The 21,075-nt window shown below is 40.4% G+C and overlaps 1 protein-coding gene and 1 non-coding gene across 4 annotated transcripts in view; both read right to left on the reverse strand.

The window, feature by feature from the left end:
• The window catches only part of SLC2A12 (solute carrier family 2 member 12), an 83,169-nt gene that overhangs the window by 40,793 nt on the left and 21,301 nt on the right, over positions 1–21,075 (reverse strand). For 2 of the 3 annotated variants that reach the window (XM_077893765.1, XM_077893755.1), the window contains exon 3: positions 3,385–3,507. In XM_077893765.1, coding sequence (XP_077749891.1) covers positions 3,385–3,507 — 123 coding nt within the window. Of the gene's footprint in view, positions 1–1,916; positions 2,217–3,384; positions 3,508–21,075 lie in introns of those variants that run through there. The other variant, XM_077893775.1, reaches the window with a different exon arrangement.
• On the reverse strand, positions 564–670 carry LOC144289675 (U6 spliceosomal RNA). Its single transcript, XR_013357540.1, has one exon. It is a non-coding gene; the product is annotated as a U6 spliceosomal RNA (small nuclear RNA).

A 21,075-nucleotide genomic window follows, 5' to 3' on the forward strand; every position in this document is an offset into this window, starting at 1 on the left:
AGAATATAGAAAGGGGAGGATAAAACCAAAAAACCAAAAAACCCTACAACCAAAGGTTATTTCATGGAACTTGTCCTGTTTGAGTACTTTCAGTAACGGGGAGCTCACCCCTTTCAGAGACTCTCAGTGCGTGGTGGGCTGCCCTTACCCCTTACAGAGGCCTTCCTCACCCATCCTGAAGTCTAAGTGTCCCTTTCAGGAGCCTCCACTCTGAGGTTGTGCCTCGCTCCCTGGGTCCATTCTCCATCCCTTCATACCAGCACCACAGCTGTGCACATCCCTGCCTGCACCCCTACCGCTCTCCTGGGCATCTCCTTGCCCCAAACACCCTGAACTCTTGCAGCCTGAGGTGAACTTTTGCAACCGTTCTGCACAGACCACAGGTTGCATAGCTTCCAGGTGCCCTCCCACGATGGACACATGGCAACCCTCTTACAATATTTAAGCAATCTTCTTAAAACACTTTACTCAGAGCTGAGCTCGATCCAGCTGTATCATGACCACTGCCCAGTGAATTGGTTTCCCCAGAACACTCTGCTTTTTTTTTTTTTTTTTACTGCAGCAAAAATATGGAACGCTTCACGAAATTGCGTGTCATCCTTGCGCAGGGGCCATGCTAATCTTCTCTGTATCGTTCCAATTTTAGTATATGTGCTGCCGAAGCGATCACAACACTCTGCTTTTATGGACATTGCTGAAGTCACACTAAAAGGGCTGGTGTCCAAGGGCTTGCTGCCAAGCAGAACCCTTACTTACCTCTTTTACTTGGAAAACTGATTTTTGAAAGTAACTACAGGTTTCCCCGCTCTTGGACAAGTTTGCATTATGCCACTTTGCTTTTCTGAAAGATCTACGTTAGTACGCAGTTTTGCTAAAGGAGAGAAATCCAAAGAGGATTTTCGCTCTTAGGAACTGGTAGCTACTTCTCTGCTTCAAGCCGTCTTGGCTTATGAAAGATTTCCTAGAGACGCTCTAGTTTCAAATAGTGGGAGAAACCTGTATCGAATTTCAAGCTTAGGGCAGCCCGGGGGGCTCTGCGGTTTAGCGCTGTCTTCTGCCCAGGGCGAGATCCTGGAGACCCAGGATCGAGTCCCACGTCAGGCTCCCTGCATGGAGCCTGCTCCTCCCTCTGCCTGTGTCTCTGCCTCTGTGTGTGTGTGTGTGTGTCTCTCAGGAATAAATAAATAAAATCTTAAAAAAAAAAAAAAAGAATTTCAAGCTTAGTCCAATGCAATGTCATCTACAGGTTCATTCCAGAATTTTTAAGTGAATATGCTTTCCCAACATTTGTTTTAAATTCAGGAGAACCTCTGGATGTGCATTAGTTCATCCTCTACATTAGCTATCCTTCCCAGAGATTTGTGTCCTCTTTTTCCAACCCTGCTCATTTCCATTCTTTGTTCTATTTTTTAATTAAAAAAAAATAAGCACAGTTGACACACAATGTTACATTGGTTTCAGGTATACAACATAGTGATTCATCAAGTTCATACATTATGCTGGGATCACTTCATTTTTTTCTATTTCTCTTTCTCCATGTGGAAAAACGCGTGTGTGTGTGTGTGTGTGTGTGTGTGTGTGTGTGTCTATGTGTCTCTGTAAAGGTGAAAGGCACAGGACTTGCATAAGATCTGAGTAGAATAGGTGTGGTTGGTGCTGATGAGCAGTTTTTTCATTTCCTTTAATCTTGGGCTATTTCTAAAAATGGGACATAAACATTTGAAAATTTTATGTAAAGCCACGCTTAATAACTCCAAAAGTTAATTTCCAAAAGTAGATATACTAAAAAAAAAAAAAAAAAAAGTGGTTGACAAGATTCAGAAGTGCTATATATAGATATATGCCTTTTTGAGTATATATCCACTTTTCCAAATTAATATATGTATTATTTATATCATATACATACATGAGGAAACAGGAAAGAAAGGAAACAGCTATTGGTCAATTTTGGAGGATGCTGGGGAACTATCTCATTGTTTGGAAAACTGGAAAATAAAAATGTTTTAAGCTTTTCTCTTGCCTTTTTTTATGATTCACACATGAGGGCAGGCAAATCACTAAGGAGAAGAAACATCTCCTTGGAGAAGTAGCTTTGATCAAAATTTAGAAGGAACAATGGAATGAAAATAACAGATCTGGGTGATGATCTTCAGAAAAAGCCTCCATTACCAAGTGGGAGACAGATGATATGTCTCTGTGGCAGGACTCACCATCATCTGTAAAGGAGTTTACAAACAAATAAACTCATGAGAGTTTATTTACAAACAATGAGAAACAAATGAGAAACAAATGAGAAAATCTAAATCTGCTCAAGCCTCTAGATCTAAACAGCAATTCACTGGAAACACAAAGGACCGAACTCTGAAACAGATAATCCAGTTTCTTCGTTAAAAATACAAAGCTGTGGCCAATCCCGAGTGGCTCAGTGGTTTAGCGCCACCTTCAGCCCAGGGCCTGATCCTGGCTACCTGGGATGGAGTCCAATGTCGGGCTCCCTGCATGGAGCCTGCTTCTCCCTCTGCCTATGTCTCCACCTCTCTTTCTCTGTTTTTCATGAATAAATAAATAAAATCTTTAATATATATATTTATATTTAATATATATTTATATTATATATTTAATATATATATTATATATTTAATATATATATATAGCTGTGGAGGAAGAGGGAGAAATGGAGATGAAACCTAAAAATTATAAGAGACATGCCAATCAACTGTAAGTTATGTATTGGGATGGTGATTCAAGCAAAATCTACAAAAATAATTATCAGACAATTGGAAGAATGGGAACACAGACTGGATATTTGATACCAGGGGATTACTACTAATATATTTAGGCTTGATAATGATATCATAGGTATAGTTTTCAAATGTCTTATCTTTTAGAGGTCTACATGGAAATTTTATAGACAAAATGTCATCATGTTTGAAATGTGATTCAAAATAATTGGGGGACAGAACAGGTGGGGTTATAAATTAATTAAGAATGATAACATTAGGGAGGGCTGGCTTCCAGTTGGCCCTGGGACCCTCCAGAGAGGGCCTCTACTCTGCTCCCTTGTCCCAGGGCAGGGGGTGGGGCACCCCAACCCCAAATTCACATGTAACAAGCTCTCACCCCAGTCCCCTTTCCTGCCACCCTGAAGAGTATTTAAAACCAGTTTTGAAAAAAAAAAAAAAAAGAATGATAACTTTATTATATGTGCTGCTGAAGCAAGCACAAGAATGATAACTTTAAATTGGGTGGTCAGCATATCAGGTACATTCTTTTTATTCTGAATGTTTTGAACACGTCCAGAGTAAGACGTCTTTTAGGTGAGTGTGCTTCCCTAACATGTGTCCTAGGAGCACAATGGTGTAGAGGAAAATATCGAGTCCTTACCGGTCACAGTCAGAAATGTCAGAGAGATGAGGAGATTGATGCCCCAATTCATGCTAGAAGTTAAAGCCATGGCTCGTCCTCTAATTCCACCAGGAAAAATCTCGCTCAGTAGCAGCCAGGGCACTAGAAGAAAGGGAAGATTGGGGGGGGGGGAGGGGGCAGCAAAATGATCAAAAATCCATTGAATTCAAGGGCCAGCCCTCTGACCCCTGCCCTAGCCCCGCCTGGTTGTGGTTGGAGAGCCAGGCTGTGTCCTTCCTCATGTGCTTCCTCCTCCATCTCCAGCCCAGGGAGAAAGGATTCAGGAGAAACACTGACAGAGCCTGACAATAATCCTGGAAGTAGGGGCAGAGACAAAAAAAAGCACTGGTATGTGACCCAGGCCTGAAAAATGCCAGCGGGAGGGGCGGTGGCTGGGCCACCTGCTGGGGAGCAACCCAGAGGCACCTGCCAAGCCCAAAGCCTGTGCCCCACCAGGACTCCACCTGCTCGAGGGGCCCCTCACTTGGAGAAGTCCAGCATCACAGCTAACGATGAGTGGGTGGGAAATGGAGCCAGAAAGGCAGGAGAAGGTCTTCCGGACCAGAGGCCAGCCAAGCGGGCAGAGGCTCTAACATATACAGAGCTTCCAAATTTGATTATGATACGTGACTTCATGTTTGAATTTCTGAAAGGAGACTCTTGTTGGCCCAAAAACCAATCAGAACACTTTTTATTATCTGAGAGTGACAGGGAGCATTACAGGGCCTGCCTGATGGGACTAAAACTCACTCTTCTGCCCACAGCCTATCAAACCTGGCTTGTCTCAATCAAATAGCTACGAGTTCTTGCAAAGGGCAGAGTACTTTATGAATCTTACCTCAAATGATCCTCCCCAAATCTCATAAGACAGGAACTGTTACTATCCCTCTTTAGAGGAGATAAAACTCAGGCTCAAAGCATTAATAATTTGCCAAGGTCACAGAGCTCGGAAGCAGTAGGGGTGGCACTGAGCCCTGGCAGTCAGTCCGAGAAACTCATGCTTTTTAATCACAGTGCTCTCTTGGTGGTAGCTCAATAAATATTTGTTAGTATAAGTAAATGTGGAGCATGAGCATTTGATTCTGAAGAAAGAAGGACGTGGGGGCTGCCCCAGGCCTGGCTCACTGCTGGCAAAGTCAGCATGCGATGGAAAGCCAGCAGTTAGGTACAGACCAGCTGGGGGCCTACCCTAGGGCAGGCAGCAGGGAGGACGCAAGAAGTCGGGGAGGGGTCCCCATGCCGCCCACCACCAGGGCTGCCTATGTGGGAATCAAGCCGTCAGCTGTGTCTCTAATTTAACAACTCGCCTCCCAAGAGGAGATTGGGCTCCGGACAGAAAACATCTGCTCATAGTAAATGTTCTTACTTTAAAGTAAGAAAAAATAAATTGAATTCTAGAAGAGGGCTGGAGAAACAGTTTTGTTTTGTTTTTTTTTTTTCCTTGATGATCTCTTCCAAGTGCATCCGTATAGGGTTACCATTAGAGCATAGAAGATAATTGGAACAAAAGCAACATGTTTATTATTGCTCTAATTAATAGGGAATTCAAAGTTAAAATTCTGTATCCATCCCCTCTACTTCCTACCCCTTCCAAAACCTTATTTCCTTGGTAAGATCACTTGGCTCTTAATGAGACCACTGCAGTGCTCAGGTGACCTTGTCTTGAGTTTTGTGAGACTGGGGATCTGGCTTTGGGTAGAATGACAGTCGCATTAATTCTGGCGAAGCCTTTGTAATGACCTGCCCCTGGACAAATACAAGATAAAAGTATGTAAATCCAATGTTTTTGAAGTTAAATAATCTATGCCACAGACCCCTATTCCCCTTTCTGCCCGTATTTGTCACAGTGCTGTATAGGATTTCTCATCACCTTTTGCTCTAGCAGCCATGAGGAGGAAGAAGGTGGAGGAAGGGTCACTCTTTTCTAAATGAGCTCACACAGGTTTTCTTGATCTACCTCCATCCCTACTTCATCACCTCTGAAACCCTCTTCTTCCCTTCCTCACCTTGTACCATGACCACCTTTTGGAATTATTTGGTGGGATTTTGGTAAATCATCACTGCGGCCATCACACTCATGTTGGCGTCAGATGAGAATGAACTGATCCTGCCATTACAGAAAATGGTGGGTCTCGCCAACAAGAAAATGAGACTGTTTCACAAAGCATTAGTTACGAGCACTCAGTCTGAACTGTCAAAGGCTGGCCTAGAAGGACCCACAGTCTACGCTGAAAGCCTGTCCTAGGCATGCACCTGAGCCAGGTTCATTGAACTAATCAGTGAGCAATGGACTGAACATTGAGAGACTGCCCTCCATCTCTAATGAGACTTTGTTAGGAAAGCCTTGCACCTGATATTTCCAAAAAATAATGTATCATTGCAGAAAGCTTCTACTTCTTTCTTGATCTGATAGAAAGAATTCAAGAATCGATTCTTTGGTTTATCTAATATTGACAAACTGGGTGTTGTAGCAGTTGACAAGGGTTTTGACAAGGATGATCCAACCTCCCAGTAAGAATCTGTCAAGTCAAAAACGAGGAGAATATTATTTTAACAATGATATCAGCACCCTAAACTCACAGATTTTCAAATCGAGAAAGTGAAATGAAGTTCTGAAAAGGATCCTTGCAGCAAGATAAAACTTACTGAAAGAATAAGAGTCTCTCTCCATGGCCGACTTAGGAGTAAGATGATGCCAAAATCTGACAGGCCAAAATCCGTTCCCTAGAAAGGAGCTAGGGATGTCCAAAGTAGAAAAAAAATGGAGTAACTCTGTTTCAGTTCATAAGTAAAGAGCACAGAGATGTAAACTATCACAGGGGGATTTAATATGTTGATATTCAGAGTGACAAGTAGAAGTTTTCTGAAAATCACTGATGTTTTCTCTAATGGGATGGCCTCATTTCTCTACCAGAGGAAGTCATTTAATGCCACATGCCACAGTGAAGAAGAGGTGGCTTGCTCCAGGTGTCCTTGTTCTCCCCTGCCCTGAAGATAGACCCACGGGTGGGGGGGGGGTGCTTGTGCTGTTTGCTCATGAGGAATTCATAGAGTATTAGAGACCTAGTGAACTCCTCTCAAGTGAGTGCCACCACTACTGTTAGGCAGGCCCTGAAACAATCCTCCTTGACCTCCATTCTTCCACCCTTTGCCCCTGCGTTCCACAACTACCTCAGCAATCCTGCCTCCTTTAATGTCAAAGTCTGTACATCTTTGAGGCCTTCTCTGTGCTGCAAGGATACAGGAAAGTTTAGACTTGCTGGGACATACTTTGTCCACAAGTATTGACACTTGTATCTCACATGATATTAAGTAACAGGGCTGCCCATCAGGATTTGCCTAATCCAGATGAAATCTGCAGACTGGGTTTATGGCTGCACAAAGCATCATGAAAAGACCATGAAGGACAAATATGTTGCGGTGTCTCTGTGTGCCGTGGACGACATGGACTTGCATTAGCTGGGGCAATCCATGGAGATGCCTTAGGCTTCCCACAGATAACCTGCCACACTTACCCCCCTGCCCCCTCCATATGAGCCACTGAGGCTGTCACTTCAGCCCTCGCCTTGCCCTGCTGAGTGCTTCCTAAACTTCCTGGCATACTAGTTCCAGGTTTGAAAGATTCACGGAGATCTTAAACTCTTGCCAGAAAATTCTTGGCAACTTGGAAGGCAGAATTTTCAATGATTTGATTTGCCAAAGAGTCCGTGTTCCATACTTTGCAAAGGTGAAGCCAAATCCCATGGCTTTTATTGTGTATGCAAAAAGCACATAGCACACCTAGCTCTCTGTCTGCCAAGAGATCCCTTGAATGTGAATATGAGAGGAAAACACACCTATTTCCTTCCAACCAGAGGTTTAAATCCTGGCCTCAAAAGTTCCCTAAGTGGGAACGGTCTGCTCTTTAAAAGAAGACACTCCACTGTGGGCCACTGTCTCCAACATCAGTGATGATGCAATAGCTTTCATTTGTTTTTATTTTTATTTCTCATATTCCCCTTTCTCTTCATCTCTCTGAGTTTTGCTCATGCCTGGCCTCTTCTAAAGCAAATATTTTACTCAAGAATATTATCTTCTAGTACTTAAATAAACCAAGAAAAGCAATCAAAACCTTAATGTTCCCCAATCTTTCTATCTTAATGATTTCTAGTCAACACCAACTGAAATGATTTTTTTAGATATATTTCAAGGAAAATTGAAGTCAATGGAATAACTCTCAGTTTAAAAAAAAATGCCAGAATTAATTATGACTTTCTTTTGTGAGCAGACACCTGCTCACAAAAAAAGCTACTGGCAGTAGACTTTAAACTTTCTTGTGTAGCCTTTAAAATAATTTTTATTTTATTTTTTAAAAGATTGTTTAAAATTTTATTTATTCATGAGAGACAGAGGGAGGTAGAGACATAGGCAGATGGAGAAGCAGGCTCCATGCAGGGAGCCTGATGTGGGACTCGATCCCAGGACTCTGGGATCATGTCCTGGGCCAAAGGCAGACCTTCATCCACTGAACCACCCAGTGTCCCTTTAAAATAATTTTTAAAACTAAGTACTTTCTTTCATTTATAAGTCAACATCAAACTTTCTTTTCACTGTAAATTTAAATGATAGCAAAGAATGTAATTTTTTTTTCCTTTAAAGATTCTATTTATTTATTTATTTGAGAAAGAGAGGGAGAACACAGAAGGAGAGTGAGAAGGAGAAGCAGACTCCCTGCTGATCAGAGTACCAGACTTGGGCTCAATCCCAGGACCCTGAGATCATGACCTGAGCTGAAGGCAGACGCTTAACCAACTGAGCCACCCAGGTGCCAGCAAAGAATACAACTTCTATTGTATTATAAATTCAAACATATAGAACTCACTCACTCTTTAAATATTTCCAGTAGAATTGAAATACCATACCTGATATTCATCATCATCTATTTAAAAAATATAGGAATAAGATATTTAAGGTAAGTTTTATATTGTTTTTCACATTGAACTCAGTATTTTATCCTTTTGCAATGCATTTTAAACTTGAAAGTCTTGATCACTTCATCATAGTGCTCTGAAAAAAATTACCATAAACTGAACTGAAATTTTAGTTCTTTTTTTAAAATTTCCCCTAAGAGCTTTTAGGTATTTTTTTTAGTTATTAATACAATAAATAATACAAAATGGATAAAAATTATAGAACTATATTATAAATCTTTAGAATTAACTATTAGAAATGAAAAGTGAAATTTGTTGAAAAATCTCTCTTAATGGACAGGGAGTTTTTTTAAAATTATGTATGTGTGGATGAATGTCATTTTAAAAATAACATGATACATTTCTACTCTTTAGATGAAATTTATTGTTCTCAAGAATAATGAAAAAGTATGGGGAACTGAGGAAATTTTATAATAGAAATATCACTCAGTTTTTTGAATTAACAACAAAAAAAGTTATTTGTAATGATACATCAGCTGATCACTTAGTAGGTCATCCTTTAATTTTGTTGAAAGCAAATTGTTGGCAACTGTAGGCCTATGAAAGGATTACTATCCAGTCATTAGAGTCATTTTTCTATACCACACTTACACCAATATTTCCAATTATCTTTTGGATTAGTGCTCCTGAGTTTTTTTATAATTTGGGACATGTATCATCATAATAAGTTTTCTGAGGGTTAACAGGTTTACTTTCTTCCACTTAAAGTGGAAGCACAATTATTCCTAGGAAGATGAGAAAGAAGAAATTTTAGGCAACAGATTTTTCCTAAAAATCAAGAAATTGATTTTCCTTGATGCATGACTGAAGCAGTACTCTGCGAAATCAACCCCGAGGAGTACGAATATCCCAATTTCAGACCACTGAACTAGGATTCAAAATGAAAAAGAAAAGGAGTTATAAGAAAATAGCCTTTTTAAATTAGCACTGGAACTGGAATGTCATGCTTCAGATGTAATATGTTATTTTGTGCTTTTTTGATGATTGATGCTTTGGACTTTAATCAGAAAGGTATTATAGTCTTTCATGTTATTAATGTTCCCTGGAAAAATTCTTAACATTGTGTTCTGGAAAACAATAAAGTAACAAAGGAATGCTTGTGTTTATTAAGATAGTGTTAAAACCTTAGTCTGTTTCTTTAATGTCTTTACTATTCTGATAATTCACAATTCTCAAGGGCACAGGACTGTGAGGAAAGTTCAACTCTATTGTTTTATGTGAACGATTGCCCACAGTAATGGAATTGATGGTGTCATTTCACTGTGTGTTGAGTTGTGCTCATCCTACAAAAATGCAGTTTTTAGACTGGTTCTGTCAGGTTCTGGTCGGTTGCATCATCTGACTCCAAAGAGGACTTTAGGATTTAATTAGGTAAGGGCACATATGTCTTTAAGTTTTTCCTCCTTTGCTTGGCTTCAAACTTAGCATAAAACTATTCAGACACTAATTTTTATTAATTTTGCATTATATTAATGATTAACATCAGAGGGCCAAATAGCTCATCATTTTAATCAATTAAAATGGCCTTTAATTTCACTAATTGGAAAAAAAGAACAGGATGGATGGGAATATTGGTGATAACTAAAACCTGAGATTTAAAGGAAAAAAATGTGAAAAATCTTAAGCTTACATACCTAACACCTAACTTATACTTAACACAAACCAATGTGTGAATATGATTGACTAATGGCTACAGTTGATACTAAAATTCTCATGTTTAAAGTCTAATAAACATGCCTTTTCTCTAAAGCTTTGTGATTATCCCATAAGAAGAATGACAGAGAAAAAAAAAGATGACCAGTAAAAATGCCTTTAACTTTGATGATTCTGAATACTAAAGACCTAGTATCTAGGAGGAAATCTGAAGACTATCAGAATCTTTATTGAAACATTGGATATACTTCTGGTTTGTAAGCTTCTCTGTTCTAAACCCAGCATCTCCTGGAGTAAAGCAGCTAAGTAAACTTCTAAATTAGAACCTGCTGTTTCACATCCCTGGAATGTCAAAATCTTTAGCTGTGCAAACATCACATGAACAATTTCTTTTTGAAGAGCTAAAGTTATTTGGATATAAAAATCTAAATTTAAATGTTATGGCAGATGAGTCTTATGCTTCCTACTGATACCCATGCTCCAAAAAGCTGGCTAAACTCCATAAAACTAAACCAAACAAAAAGTTAGACTCTACAGTTTTTGAACCTTAAAAAATTTCGAGTTTCTTATTTAAAACAGAAAAGTGGCCTTTTTAGGATTCTTGACCTGAGAGACAATTCTTCATGGGGCGCTTGCAGTTCTGTGTGTCATATGAGCAAAAGCACTGACTGCTTTTGTTTTGGGTTTTCTTTGTATGACAAACAGCCTTAGAAGACAGAGATAGTGTCTCCTCTGGAGGAAAGGCTTGTTTACTACCCAAAAAATTAAAGATATCTTCTTCCACAGAGGAAATCAGGCTGGCTTACTGTCTATTATAAAAGATTTGGGTTCCCTAGGCTTGGCGATCCTCTTCTCAAAAATGGCCAATTATATGTGCTCGTGTCATCTGGTTCTCTTCATGTTGCCCTGTGGGTACTGGGGCTTGAGGGAATGATGCAATGCTGATACTCTAGCTATTGCTGTTGCTGGGAGTGATAAATTGTCCTGTCTGATCAAGAAGTCTTATGTTGTTTTCCAAAATCCATAAAACTGAGAAAGGCTAACTTGTTAATTTGCAAGTGGAATAAAATATTAGCCAGCTTGCAGTTCTTCAGAGTTTGATCACTTACAGCTATGGTATGATTTTTTCCACAAAGATCTTTTATTACTATTACTAATTATGGACTGCCCTTTACATCTTGAGGGATTTAATGGGACTGTTAAGTCTGAGATAATCCATTGAAATATTTCTGTAAACTCTAATGTTAATTAAATAAGCAAAAACAAACCGCAAATACCAGGTTCAGATTTTCACATATTTCTTTTGGAAAACTGTGAAGGAATTGTCTCAAGTCCTTTTTATAAAGAGTCAAGTTTAAATACATCTAATTACTAAACCAAAGTAGGAAAAATTATCCCATGATATTGTTAATCTCAATATTTATTTTCAAGGGAAAGGCTAGAAATCTGGAAATGAATATTTTGTTTAGCATTATAATTTTTTTAAATGGCCTTAATTTTAGGACATTTAAAACATGAACTTTCTTAGATTATCAAATATTGAAAATGGCCTTGTGTCCTCAATTGAGTAGCTTTATTCAGATACAATTTTTGGTCAGATGTGCATGGGATTCCACATACCATCATTCATTTCTGATTCCCTATGTACTGACCCAGATACATACCAGAGAAGATCAGGATATAGAACTCCAGACTAGAGAGAGAGAGAGCTGCCCCTTCTCTCACAGAAGCTGAGAGTATTCTAGAAACGTTTTTTAACTTACTCAACAAATAATTATTGAGCCCCTATTGTGGGCCAGACCCTAGGTTAGGCTAGAGGAAACAACTGTGAAAAAGACATAGTTTGTATTCACATAGGACATAAAGTCCAGATTAGTTACACCAACTTGGAAGAGTAGACATTTGGGTATTGCTCAGCCTATATCACACCTTTCACACCCCAATGGAAAAACCTGCCTGGTTCCCTAGGAAGATCTCTTCACTGTAGGTAATCCAGAATTAAACCATATTTTAAAACATAGATCTATCCTTTTTAGTCTTGACCCAACTGGAATGGTGTATGGGAGGGAGGTGAGGAGGACCGTGGCATTACAATTCAACATAGGGCCGTGGAACATGTCCTGTGTGTCCTGACATGACTTAAGCAAAATGCCTGCTGAGGTCAGTGCTGGCATTATCAGAACTATTCATGTCATGTCTAGACCAGAACCTGATATTTGTTAACACTAAGAACTAACTGTACTGAGTCCATACTGCACACCAGGAACTGAACTAGGAACATTTTATACAGGTTGCCTCATTTGACCCCACCACTATGAAGTAGACCATATTTGCCTCATTTTCTAGATAAGGAAACTAAAAGAAACCTCAAGAGAGAAATTGACTTGCCCAAAGTTCTACACCCTGGAGCTGAGAGTGGAAGCCAGATAGCTGGGTGCCAAAGCCTGTCTGAATTTAAACACTTGGTGTTACAGCCTCTACAGGCTTTCTTACTATTCCACTAAACCTTCAAGCTCACATCCCCTCAAGGCCACTGGATCTGCCATCAACCCTGCTTAAAACTCTCTGCTCCCAGATCTTCACACTGCTTTCTTCATATAAGCCTTGGCCCAACATCACCACCCCAGGAAGGCCTTCTGTGACCATGTGACCTCCTCCACACCTGCTCCTTCATTTATCCTTCCTGTTGTTTCTTTACCATTCTAATCTCCACCTAGAGTTGAATACTTCTTTCCTCCTGACACTGTATTATACATGTATTCATGTTCTTGCTCATTGCCTATCCTTACCACTGTCTCCACAAGGGCAGCTGTGGACCTCACTCACCTGTCCCCAGCTAACCACACCTAGCACTGGGCCCAGTATATCATGGGTGAGCATTAAGTGAGTGAATTAACAAATCCCCATCGCTTCCTCCCTCTCCCCTCTCCTCTTGGTCACCCCAAATTGCTTTCTTGCTGGAACTCCTGCTATTTGGTAAAAGAGCTTAGAGGAGTTGATTTGGTGGCACCTGTCACTCAGTCTACAGTGTGAGGTTCTGCTTGAATGAGTGAATACAGAGGTAGTTAAAGGATAACCGTTACAGACTCATTACTGAACTTGACATGTGACATTGGACAAATTCTTTCCATCTGCTTTCATGAAGAGATACTAGTCATGAGATGAGAGAGGAGGTTCCTTAATTTATGAACGCAGGAATGTTTGGATCTTGAAAAGCTCTAATTATTGTGGAAAGAATACCTACACACATTTTTCTATGTTATAGTGGCTAATTTAAGAAGGGCTGGGTTTCTATACAAATATCACCTCAAATGAACTCATGAGAGAATAATTTCATGCCTTGGGTTTGGGCTCATCGGTGCTTTATTTTTGAAGCATGAGTAGAAGAGAAATCTTCATGTGGCTCTAAGTCCTCACAATGTCAGGAATCCTTGGTTCTACCCTGAAGTTTGAACCATGATGGACAAATACGGAGCTATTAAAAAGAGCTAAGTGATAATCAGGATCACCTCAGAAACACAGTTTTTGAACATATTTTTGAAGTGAAAAATGAGGTATAGAAAGTCAAATGTTTAATAAAGGTCTCTAATAAAAGCAATGGAGTCTATATCTTGATTTCATTTGATGGAAGAGTTTTTGTATTAGTTACTGAAAAAATGGAGGGGAGAGGCTCCTAACCTCTTTAGGCCACGAATCCTTCAGCAAGCTGGTGAAGACTATGGGTTCTTTTGAATAACATTTTAAATGCATAAAATAAAATACATGAGATTACTTGGTACCAACCAAATTCATGACCCCTCCTGAATTTAGATTCTAGGGCAACCCTGTTATTTTACAATTAGGAAAACAGAAGACCAGAAAGTAAAATGATGTAGGGCATGTGCTTTAACCTAAAAATAGAATTTTTTTTTCTTTTTTTTTCTTTTGGCTGAAGAAACTATGTTGTGATCTAATACAATTAAGGAATGTTGTTCTAAGCCAACTCATATTTAAGAATGTTTAATAAAAATTTTTTTTAAAGATTTTATTTATTTATTCATGAGAGACACAGACAGGCAGAGAAGCAGGCAGAGGGAGAAGCAGGCTCCATGCAGGGAGCCCGATGTGGGATTCAATCCCAGGTCTCCAGGATTATACCCTGGGCTGCAGGCAGCTGCGCCACCAGGGCTGCCCAATAAAAATGGTTTTAGTCTCCCTTTCAATTTTACTTTAGAAAAGCAAGTACTTTTCCCTTTATACCACTGTTTATGCAAAGGACTTGTGTCTGTTACAAGCAATAAACTCTCTAAATGAAATACCTGGGCAATAATCACATCAGATTGATACACTTTATAATGCATTCAAAATCTGGTATGAAAACCTTGATTATGAAAGGAGGGAAAATGAGTGGGAACTATCAGAGAGGGAGACAAAACATGAGAGACCCCTAACTCTGGGAAATGAACATGGGGTGGTGGCAGGGGAGGTGGGCGGGGGGTTGGGGTAACTGGGTGATGGGCACTGAGGGGGCACTTGACGGGATGATCACTGGGTGTTATATGTTGGCAAATCAAACTCCAATAAAAAAATACAAAAAACCAAAACCAAACCTTGTTCCTGTTAAAAACGTTCTCTAAACTCCCACTGGTTTGTGCAGTTTATACCAATACTCTAGAATACGATTTTGGTGATTGAATTGGCATTCCTAGGATATGTTTTCTTTACAAAAGAATAACTACAACATAAACACAGGCATAAACAACTGACTTTTGGCAAGTAAAACAAGGACAATTACCAGATCTCTTCTAAAAATTCTAGGAGAATCAACAGCCCCAAACTACGGGTGTGAAATAATTGGTTGTTCTCTTTAGCGGGGAAGATCTGAGATTCTTAGACTGCCTCCTGATCCCATGCATGAATATCCAGCTCTTTAGGCTTATGTATTTTACTCAATGTGGACTTATATGGCACTTTTTAGGGCCCGTTTTTAAGGACTTTATTATGAGCTGACTTAATCCTCACAATACTGTAAGATAACTCTTAATTGTATCTACATTTATAAATGATAAACTATGAGGCACAGAGAGGTTAACTAACTTCCCTAGGGTTGCACAGCGGGCAAGTGGCAGAGTTGAGATTCGACTCTAGGTGGCGACCTACTTCAAAGTCCATGCTTTCCCTTTTCTAAAAAAATGAACCCATACTTACACATAACCCAGCTTAGGCCTTGGAACCACAACTATAAGTTGAAGAAACCATAAGATGAAGGGTCATTTCTTTTTCCCATACCCCATGAGATTCTCCATCTCATTAGCAAAAGGAACTCTGTTCTCCATACAGCAGGAAAACGCCTAGGTGTCCAAGACAAATCCAGAGCTACTTTTATTTATTTTTTTTTCAGAGCTACTTTTAGATACTGAGTCTGAAGTTCCCAATAACTCTTCATGACTTAACAAAGAAAAGCCCTAAATGCCTCCTGCTACCTATTTCTGAGCACTCCTAACTTCTGTACTTCTCATCTTATAGGCAAAACCAGAAGATTTTTGAAAATATGCTGAAGTGATGGATTGTTCTGCAAAAAGCCTCACAATGGTCACTGGCAGGGACAGCAGTGTCGTGGCAGCCTAGCATTTCCAGCTTACGTGGCACTTTGCCTGCCCCAGACAACTTGACACATATAAAAAACATACTTTGAGGGCAGCCTGGGTGGCTCAGCGGTTTAGTGCCGCCTTCAGCCCAGGGCGTCCTGGGGATCGAGAATCGATGGGAGACCTGGGATCGAGTCCCACATTGGGCTCCCTGCAGGGAGCCTGCTTCTCCCTCTGCCTGTGTCTCTGCCTCTCTTTCTCTCTGTTACACACTCTCATGAATAAGTAAATAAAATCTTTTAAGAAATAAAATAAAAAATAACACACTTTGAGACCTTTCTTATATTTGTATCTCATTTTTAAACTCCTTCTCCTCCAACCTCCCTCTTAGAAACACAAATGTATTCCTTCATGGTTTTCATGCAGTGCTTCCTTTAAGAGAAAGAAGCAAAAAATAGAGATGTCATTTCTTCCCTCTAAGAGCTTATTTTAATAACTATATTTGGTTAATAAACCAAAACAGGGACACCTGGGTGGTTTAGTGGTTGAGCGTCTGCCTTCGGCTCAGATCATGATCCCTGGGTGCTGGGATCAAGTCCCACATGGGTGTCCCCACAGGGAACCTGCTTCCCCTCTCCCCGTCTCTGCCTCTCTCTCTGTGTCTCTCATGAATAAATAAATAAAATATTTTTTAAAAAAACATACAGAAGCAATACACTTCATCATTAAGCACTAAGTTGTGTCATCATACTGACTTCCACTTACAACACACTCAAAGCATCCCGAATGCTCCCGAGGGCATCAGCTCACCTGATGCTCACCATACCCTGTGAGACAACAAGGTTTACTACGCACATTCATAGATGACAAACAGCTGAAGGGAAAGGACCCCAAGGGGGCTGTGTCTCTTGACCGGGGTGTGGAGCAGGGGCCATAAGGCAGCGCGACAGGTAACGCACTGCCCGTTGCACGGCGGCGAGGGGCCCCCTCCTTTTGCAGGGCAGGAGGATCTAGGCTACTTCTGTATGAGCCGTGGCCTTGGGCAGCACGCCACTGACCACCAGGTAAACGGTACCCCCAGAGTTGTGCCGGCACCAGACGAAGCTGGGGAAGATGATGGGAAGCCCTGAAAATTACACCGTCCTACCCTCAGAGATGGGTCAGTTAGTAGCAGAAAGAGGATGGGATGAGGCTCCCGGTGCCTGGGGTTCTAGTCCAAAATCTGTGTGATCTCAATCATCTTGGACATCTTTATTTTCTATAAAAGAAATATGTTATATGTTGAACTAGATAATTTCTAATCTTCATTTCATCTTGAAAGGTATTTGACTTCTCTGATTTGGGAGAAAGGAGGAAGCCAGGGAAGACTGGTGAGCCGTGCTGACACCAGGAACTTGGTATTTAAGGGGCCCTCCTATGGAAGGCGGGTGGTCGTGGCGAGGATCCGCAAGGTATGAGAACTACAGGAAGGGACTTCCAGGAACCTAGGCATGAGCTCACAAGGGGTAGACTAGGTGGCAGAAACGGGAAGGAAAAGATAAACACGGGAGCCATCCGTGAGGGGAAATACAAGAGCACTTGGTCACTGACCAGATTGACCAAAAGGCCCCAGAGCATCAGACCAAATGACAGCATGGAAAAGAAAGGGATATTCTCCTGGCATAAGAGAGAAAACAATTCAGCATTGGACTGATACTGAAGATTTAAAGTGCAGAAATCCAGTACTCATCAGGAGAAAAGCAACTAGAAGCCGTATGACATAAGAGAACTAGAGATAAGTGAGAGTCATAAGTTCAAGGGAGATCATGAATGCCCCTGAGAAAATAAATGTGGAAGCTTTTACAATGCATTAGCAAAGTGGTTTTTTTTTTGTTTTGTTTTATAGCTAAAGAAACAAAAGCCAAAAGACATGAATTTAATGACCTCATCTCATTTCAGAAATAGATGAAATGGAAGCTAGGCATACATTGTAACAATTAATGCTTTAATTAAAAGAAATGAATGTCTGTCACAGCATTTGAAGATAGAATTTAGGGTCCTTGACGTTCTGGAATATTTTATTCCACATTCACATCTATTCTTTCTTAGTCCCGAGTTTATTACTTTGGCAGTTCTGTGTCCATTTAGCTGAACTGGAACTACATTTCCCAGCGTTCCCTCCTCTGTATAGTGTTGTATGAGGGTAGGCCGAAATATAAATTTGCAACCAGACTTGGAAGGCTAGAGTGACACATCCATCAGCCCTATGCTGGGTCCTAGACATCACTGCAGCTTGTTCATGTCGCTGTGACCTGCTGTCTCTTCTTGCTAGTCCAGGGGAGCAGCCAGTGCGCTGGTCCCCTCCTCCAGCCTCTCCTACTACCAGACCAGTTACACTGTCAGAGCTCTACAGAGCAGGACACCTGTTTTTCTGAAGGTGGTCAGTGTCATCAGAGTGGATGCAGTGACAGACAGATTCAGGCTCCAGTTTCTTCTCACAGATTCCAGTTCGCTCTGGCTTTAAGTCCAGCTTTTCTTCCCCAGGCCCTGCTGATCTGCAGAGACTGCAGGACACAGTCAGATGCAGAGCAACAGGCTTCCACAGGCTTCTTCACCAGCTTCTCCTTGCGGCCCCGATGAGTGACCTTCTCCTTTTCCTCTCACTGACTCCTTCCAGGCCTTTGCTTTCTCAGTGTCTTCCACAAGTGTGTGCAATGGAAGCCTTGTAAGAAACCCCTTGTCCCCTATCACCCACAGTGGTTCTTCTCTGACAGAATTGCTCACAGTGCCTTATTTTCCAGGCCCTTCTACACCCAGCCTCCCTTTAATTGACTGTACTCTGTGCCTTTCACTTATTCTCAAGGGACCATTAGCTATCAGAAAAGGGTGAGGAAATTTTAAAATGCATCTTAATATTTTTAAATAGTCATCTTGATAGACTGAACACCAGTATTAAAGCACTGGCTATGAGGTCTGGGGACACCATCTATTGGTTTCTGGTACCTGGAAGCCTCCACAGCACCCAGAACTATCCAGCTGCTCAGTAAGAGAGAAACAAACTCCTACCTTATTTCAGCCACTGTTATTTTGGTCTTTGTTATGGCTGAGCTTGAATTCTAACCAAATACACATTAAACGTTATCTTAATTGAGTTCAGTTATTCAAGTACGAGCACATCAAAGCTGATCATTATTCTCCCTCTCTCTTATTCTGTAGCTCAGCCTTAGAAATGTACGTGCTCTTTTACCAAGCAGAACTTCAGAAAAAGAGAGGTTATCAGTATCTTGCATAAAATGCAGAGTGGCCCATTTAATAGCCTTATGTGATAGACGGTGATACACTACTTTCATTCATTCTTACTTTTTTTTTTTCATTCTTACTTCTAATGTGTCTTCATGGTGGACTGAACTAAAAGTTATTAACATTTATTATCAAGACCAACACAAGACTGTCTATTCTTGTCCTGGACTAGGGATTACCAGTGAATTTCAGAAGACAAAAGGCATTTTCAACTATTTGAGCAAGTCACTCAGCCTCTCTGAGATCCAGTGCCACCGTTTATAAAATTTGGTGAATACTCTTTCTTCATAGGCTTGTTGTGAAGGTAAAATGAAATACTCCCAAGTATGTAAAGCCTTCCTAGTACAGTAGTTGACACAATAGATGTCAATAAATATTAGTCAAATTCAAAGCCTAAATATGTTTTAAAAGAATTAGTATGGAATACAATTTAATGAATTCTAAAAGGTAAATAACAAAAAGCCCCCAATAATTTTTTCCAAAATCAAACTGAATTTCCCGAAAAGAACTCTTGTTCTAATACAATAATGTATCAAATAATATCCTAGTGACAGAATTTGCTACATCTTTCAAAGTTACCCAAAAACTAAAGAGAGAAAGGTAACATGAGCTTGGGATAACTTTGACCAAGAATTGGTAGGTTCTGGAAGTTCAAGAGCAATGTCTTTGATATAATATGTGTCATGTTATAATCTCTGTTAACCTGAAAGTTTCTCTGACTTAAAACAAAGAGAGCATCCTATTCTTTTTGCTAAGCTTTCCTTAAATTCTTAGTTGATTCTTTATATTTCAAAGGATTGGGTCAGGGATGCCTGGCTGGCTCAGCAGTTGAGCGTCTGCCTTCAGCCCAGGGCATGATCCTAGAATCCTGGGATCAAGTCCCACACTGGGCTCCTTGCATGGAGCCTGCTTCTCTCTCTGCTTGTGTCTCTGCTTCTCTCTGTGTGTCCCTCATAAATAAATAAATAAAACCTTTAAAAACAATAACAACAACAAAAGATTGGGTCAAAAAAAATGATGTGAACAATATTTTTAGTTTTATGATGAATATAAAGGGGGGAAAGTTGCTGGCAAAGGAAATCAGTGAGACAAGACCACCCAAGTTTATCCTATGAGCAAAACTTACTATACTTATTAATATAGAAAAGTTCACAAAGAAAGTTAAGTTGTTCCTTGGTACAAAATAACATTTGTATCTTGCCCTTCTGGTAGACTTTAAAGAGTTTTTAAACATAAAAGTATAAGAGGCTTTCTCCAGTTTCATTAGCTTTATGTATCAGAGGAACCTTATTAGTGTTGTTGGGACTGCATGTTTGTGTCACTCCTACAATTCATATGCTGAAGTCCTAATTCCTAATGTGATATTTGGAGGTAGGGCCTTCAGGAGACAATTAGGTCATTGGGTAGAGCTAGTGATGGAACTAGTGCCCTGTGAGATGCAACATGAGAAAGCTAGCTAGTTCTCTCTCTGTCCATCCCTCTGCCATGTGAGGACACGCCAAGAAAATGGTGGCCGTCTACAAACCAGGAGCGGAGCAACAACCAAATGTGCCAGCACCTTGATTTTGGACTTGGCAGCCTCTATACTGGGAGGAATAAATGTTTGTTGTCTAAACCATCCAATCTTTGGTGATTTGTTATAGCAACCCCAACTGACTAAGACAAATGTCTTACAGGTACACACCCAAGCTGACTGAATCTTGAAATAATAGTAGAAACCTGTTTCTAGGAAACTGTTCATTAATAATATTTATCATTGTTAAGTCTTAACAAGGAGGGCCAGGGTTCAGAAGCAAGTCAGAGAGATCAGAGGCTGATGGTATTGCAGTATTTACTGTACTTATCCATGCACAGTCCATTATAAGCAAATCTGTCTACTCTTAGTGCCAGAGGAAGGGCCAGTTCTAATCCATCCATAGTTTGGACCATGTGGCCAGGGTGTCCCTGAACAGCCACTTATGACTCCACAGAGCAAAGAGCAGTCAATGAGATTCCTTCTCTCACTCCGGAATTTGAAAGAATCAAAATTCAGAGACTGATCTCACTTAGAAGTGAAAGTGGACTGCGCTGGTGAGGAAACAGAGCTGCAGTAGAGGCCATATCGGCTATGTGCAAATCTAGTTATTCATTAACAGAGATTAAGCAGGCCAAGCCTGCTGGTTGCTGACCAGAAAGAAGCAGACACAGAGAATATAGCTCAG

This window comes from Canis aureus, chromosome 1 (genome assembly GCF_053574225.1).
Source record: "Canis aureus isolate CA01 chromosome 1, VMU_Caureus_v.1.0, whole genome shotgun sequence".
In the NCBI taxonomy this organism is placed as follows: domain Eukaryota; kingdom Metazoa; phylum Chordata; class Mammalia; order Carnivora; family Canidae; genus Canis; species Canis aureus.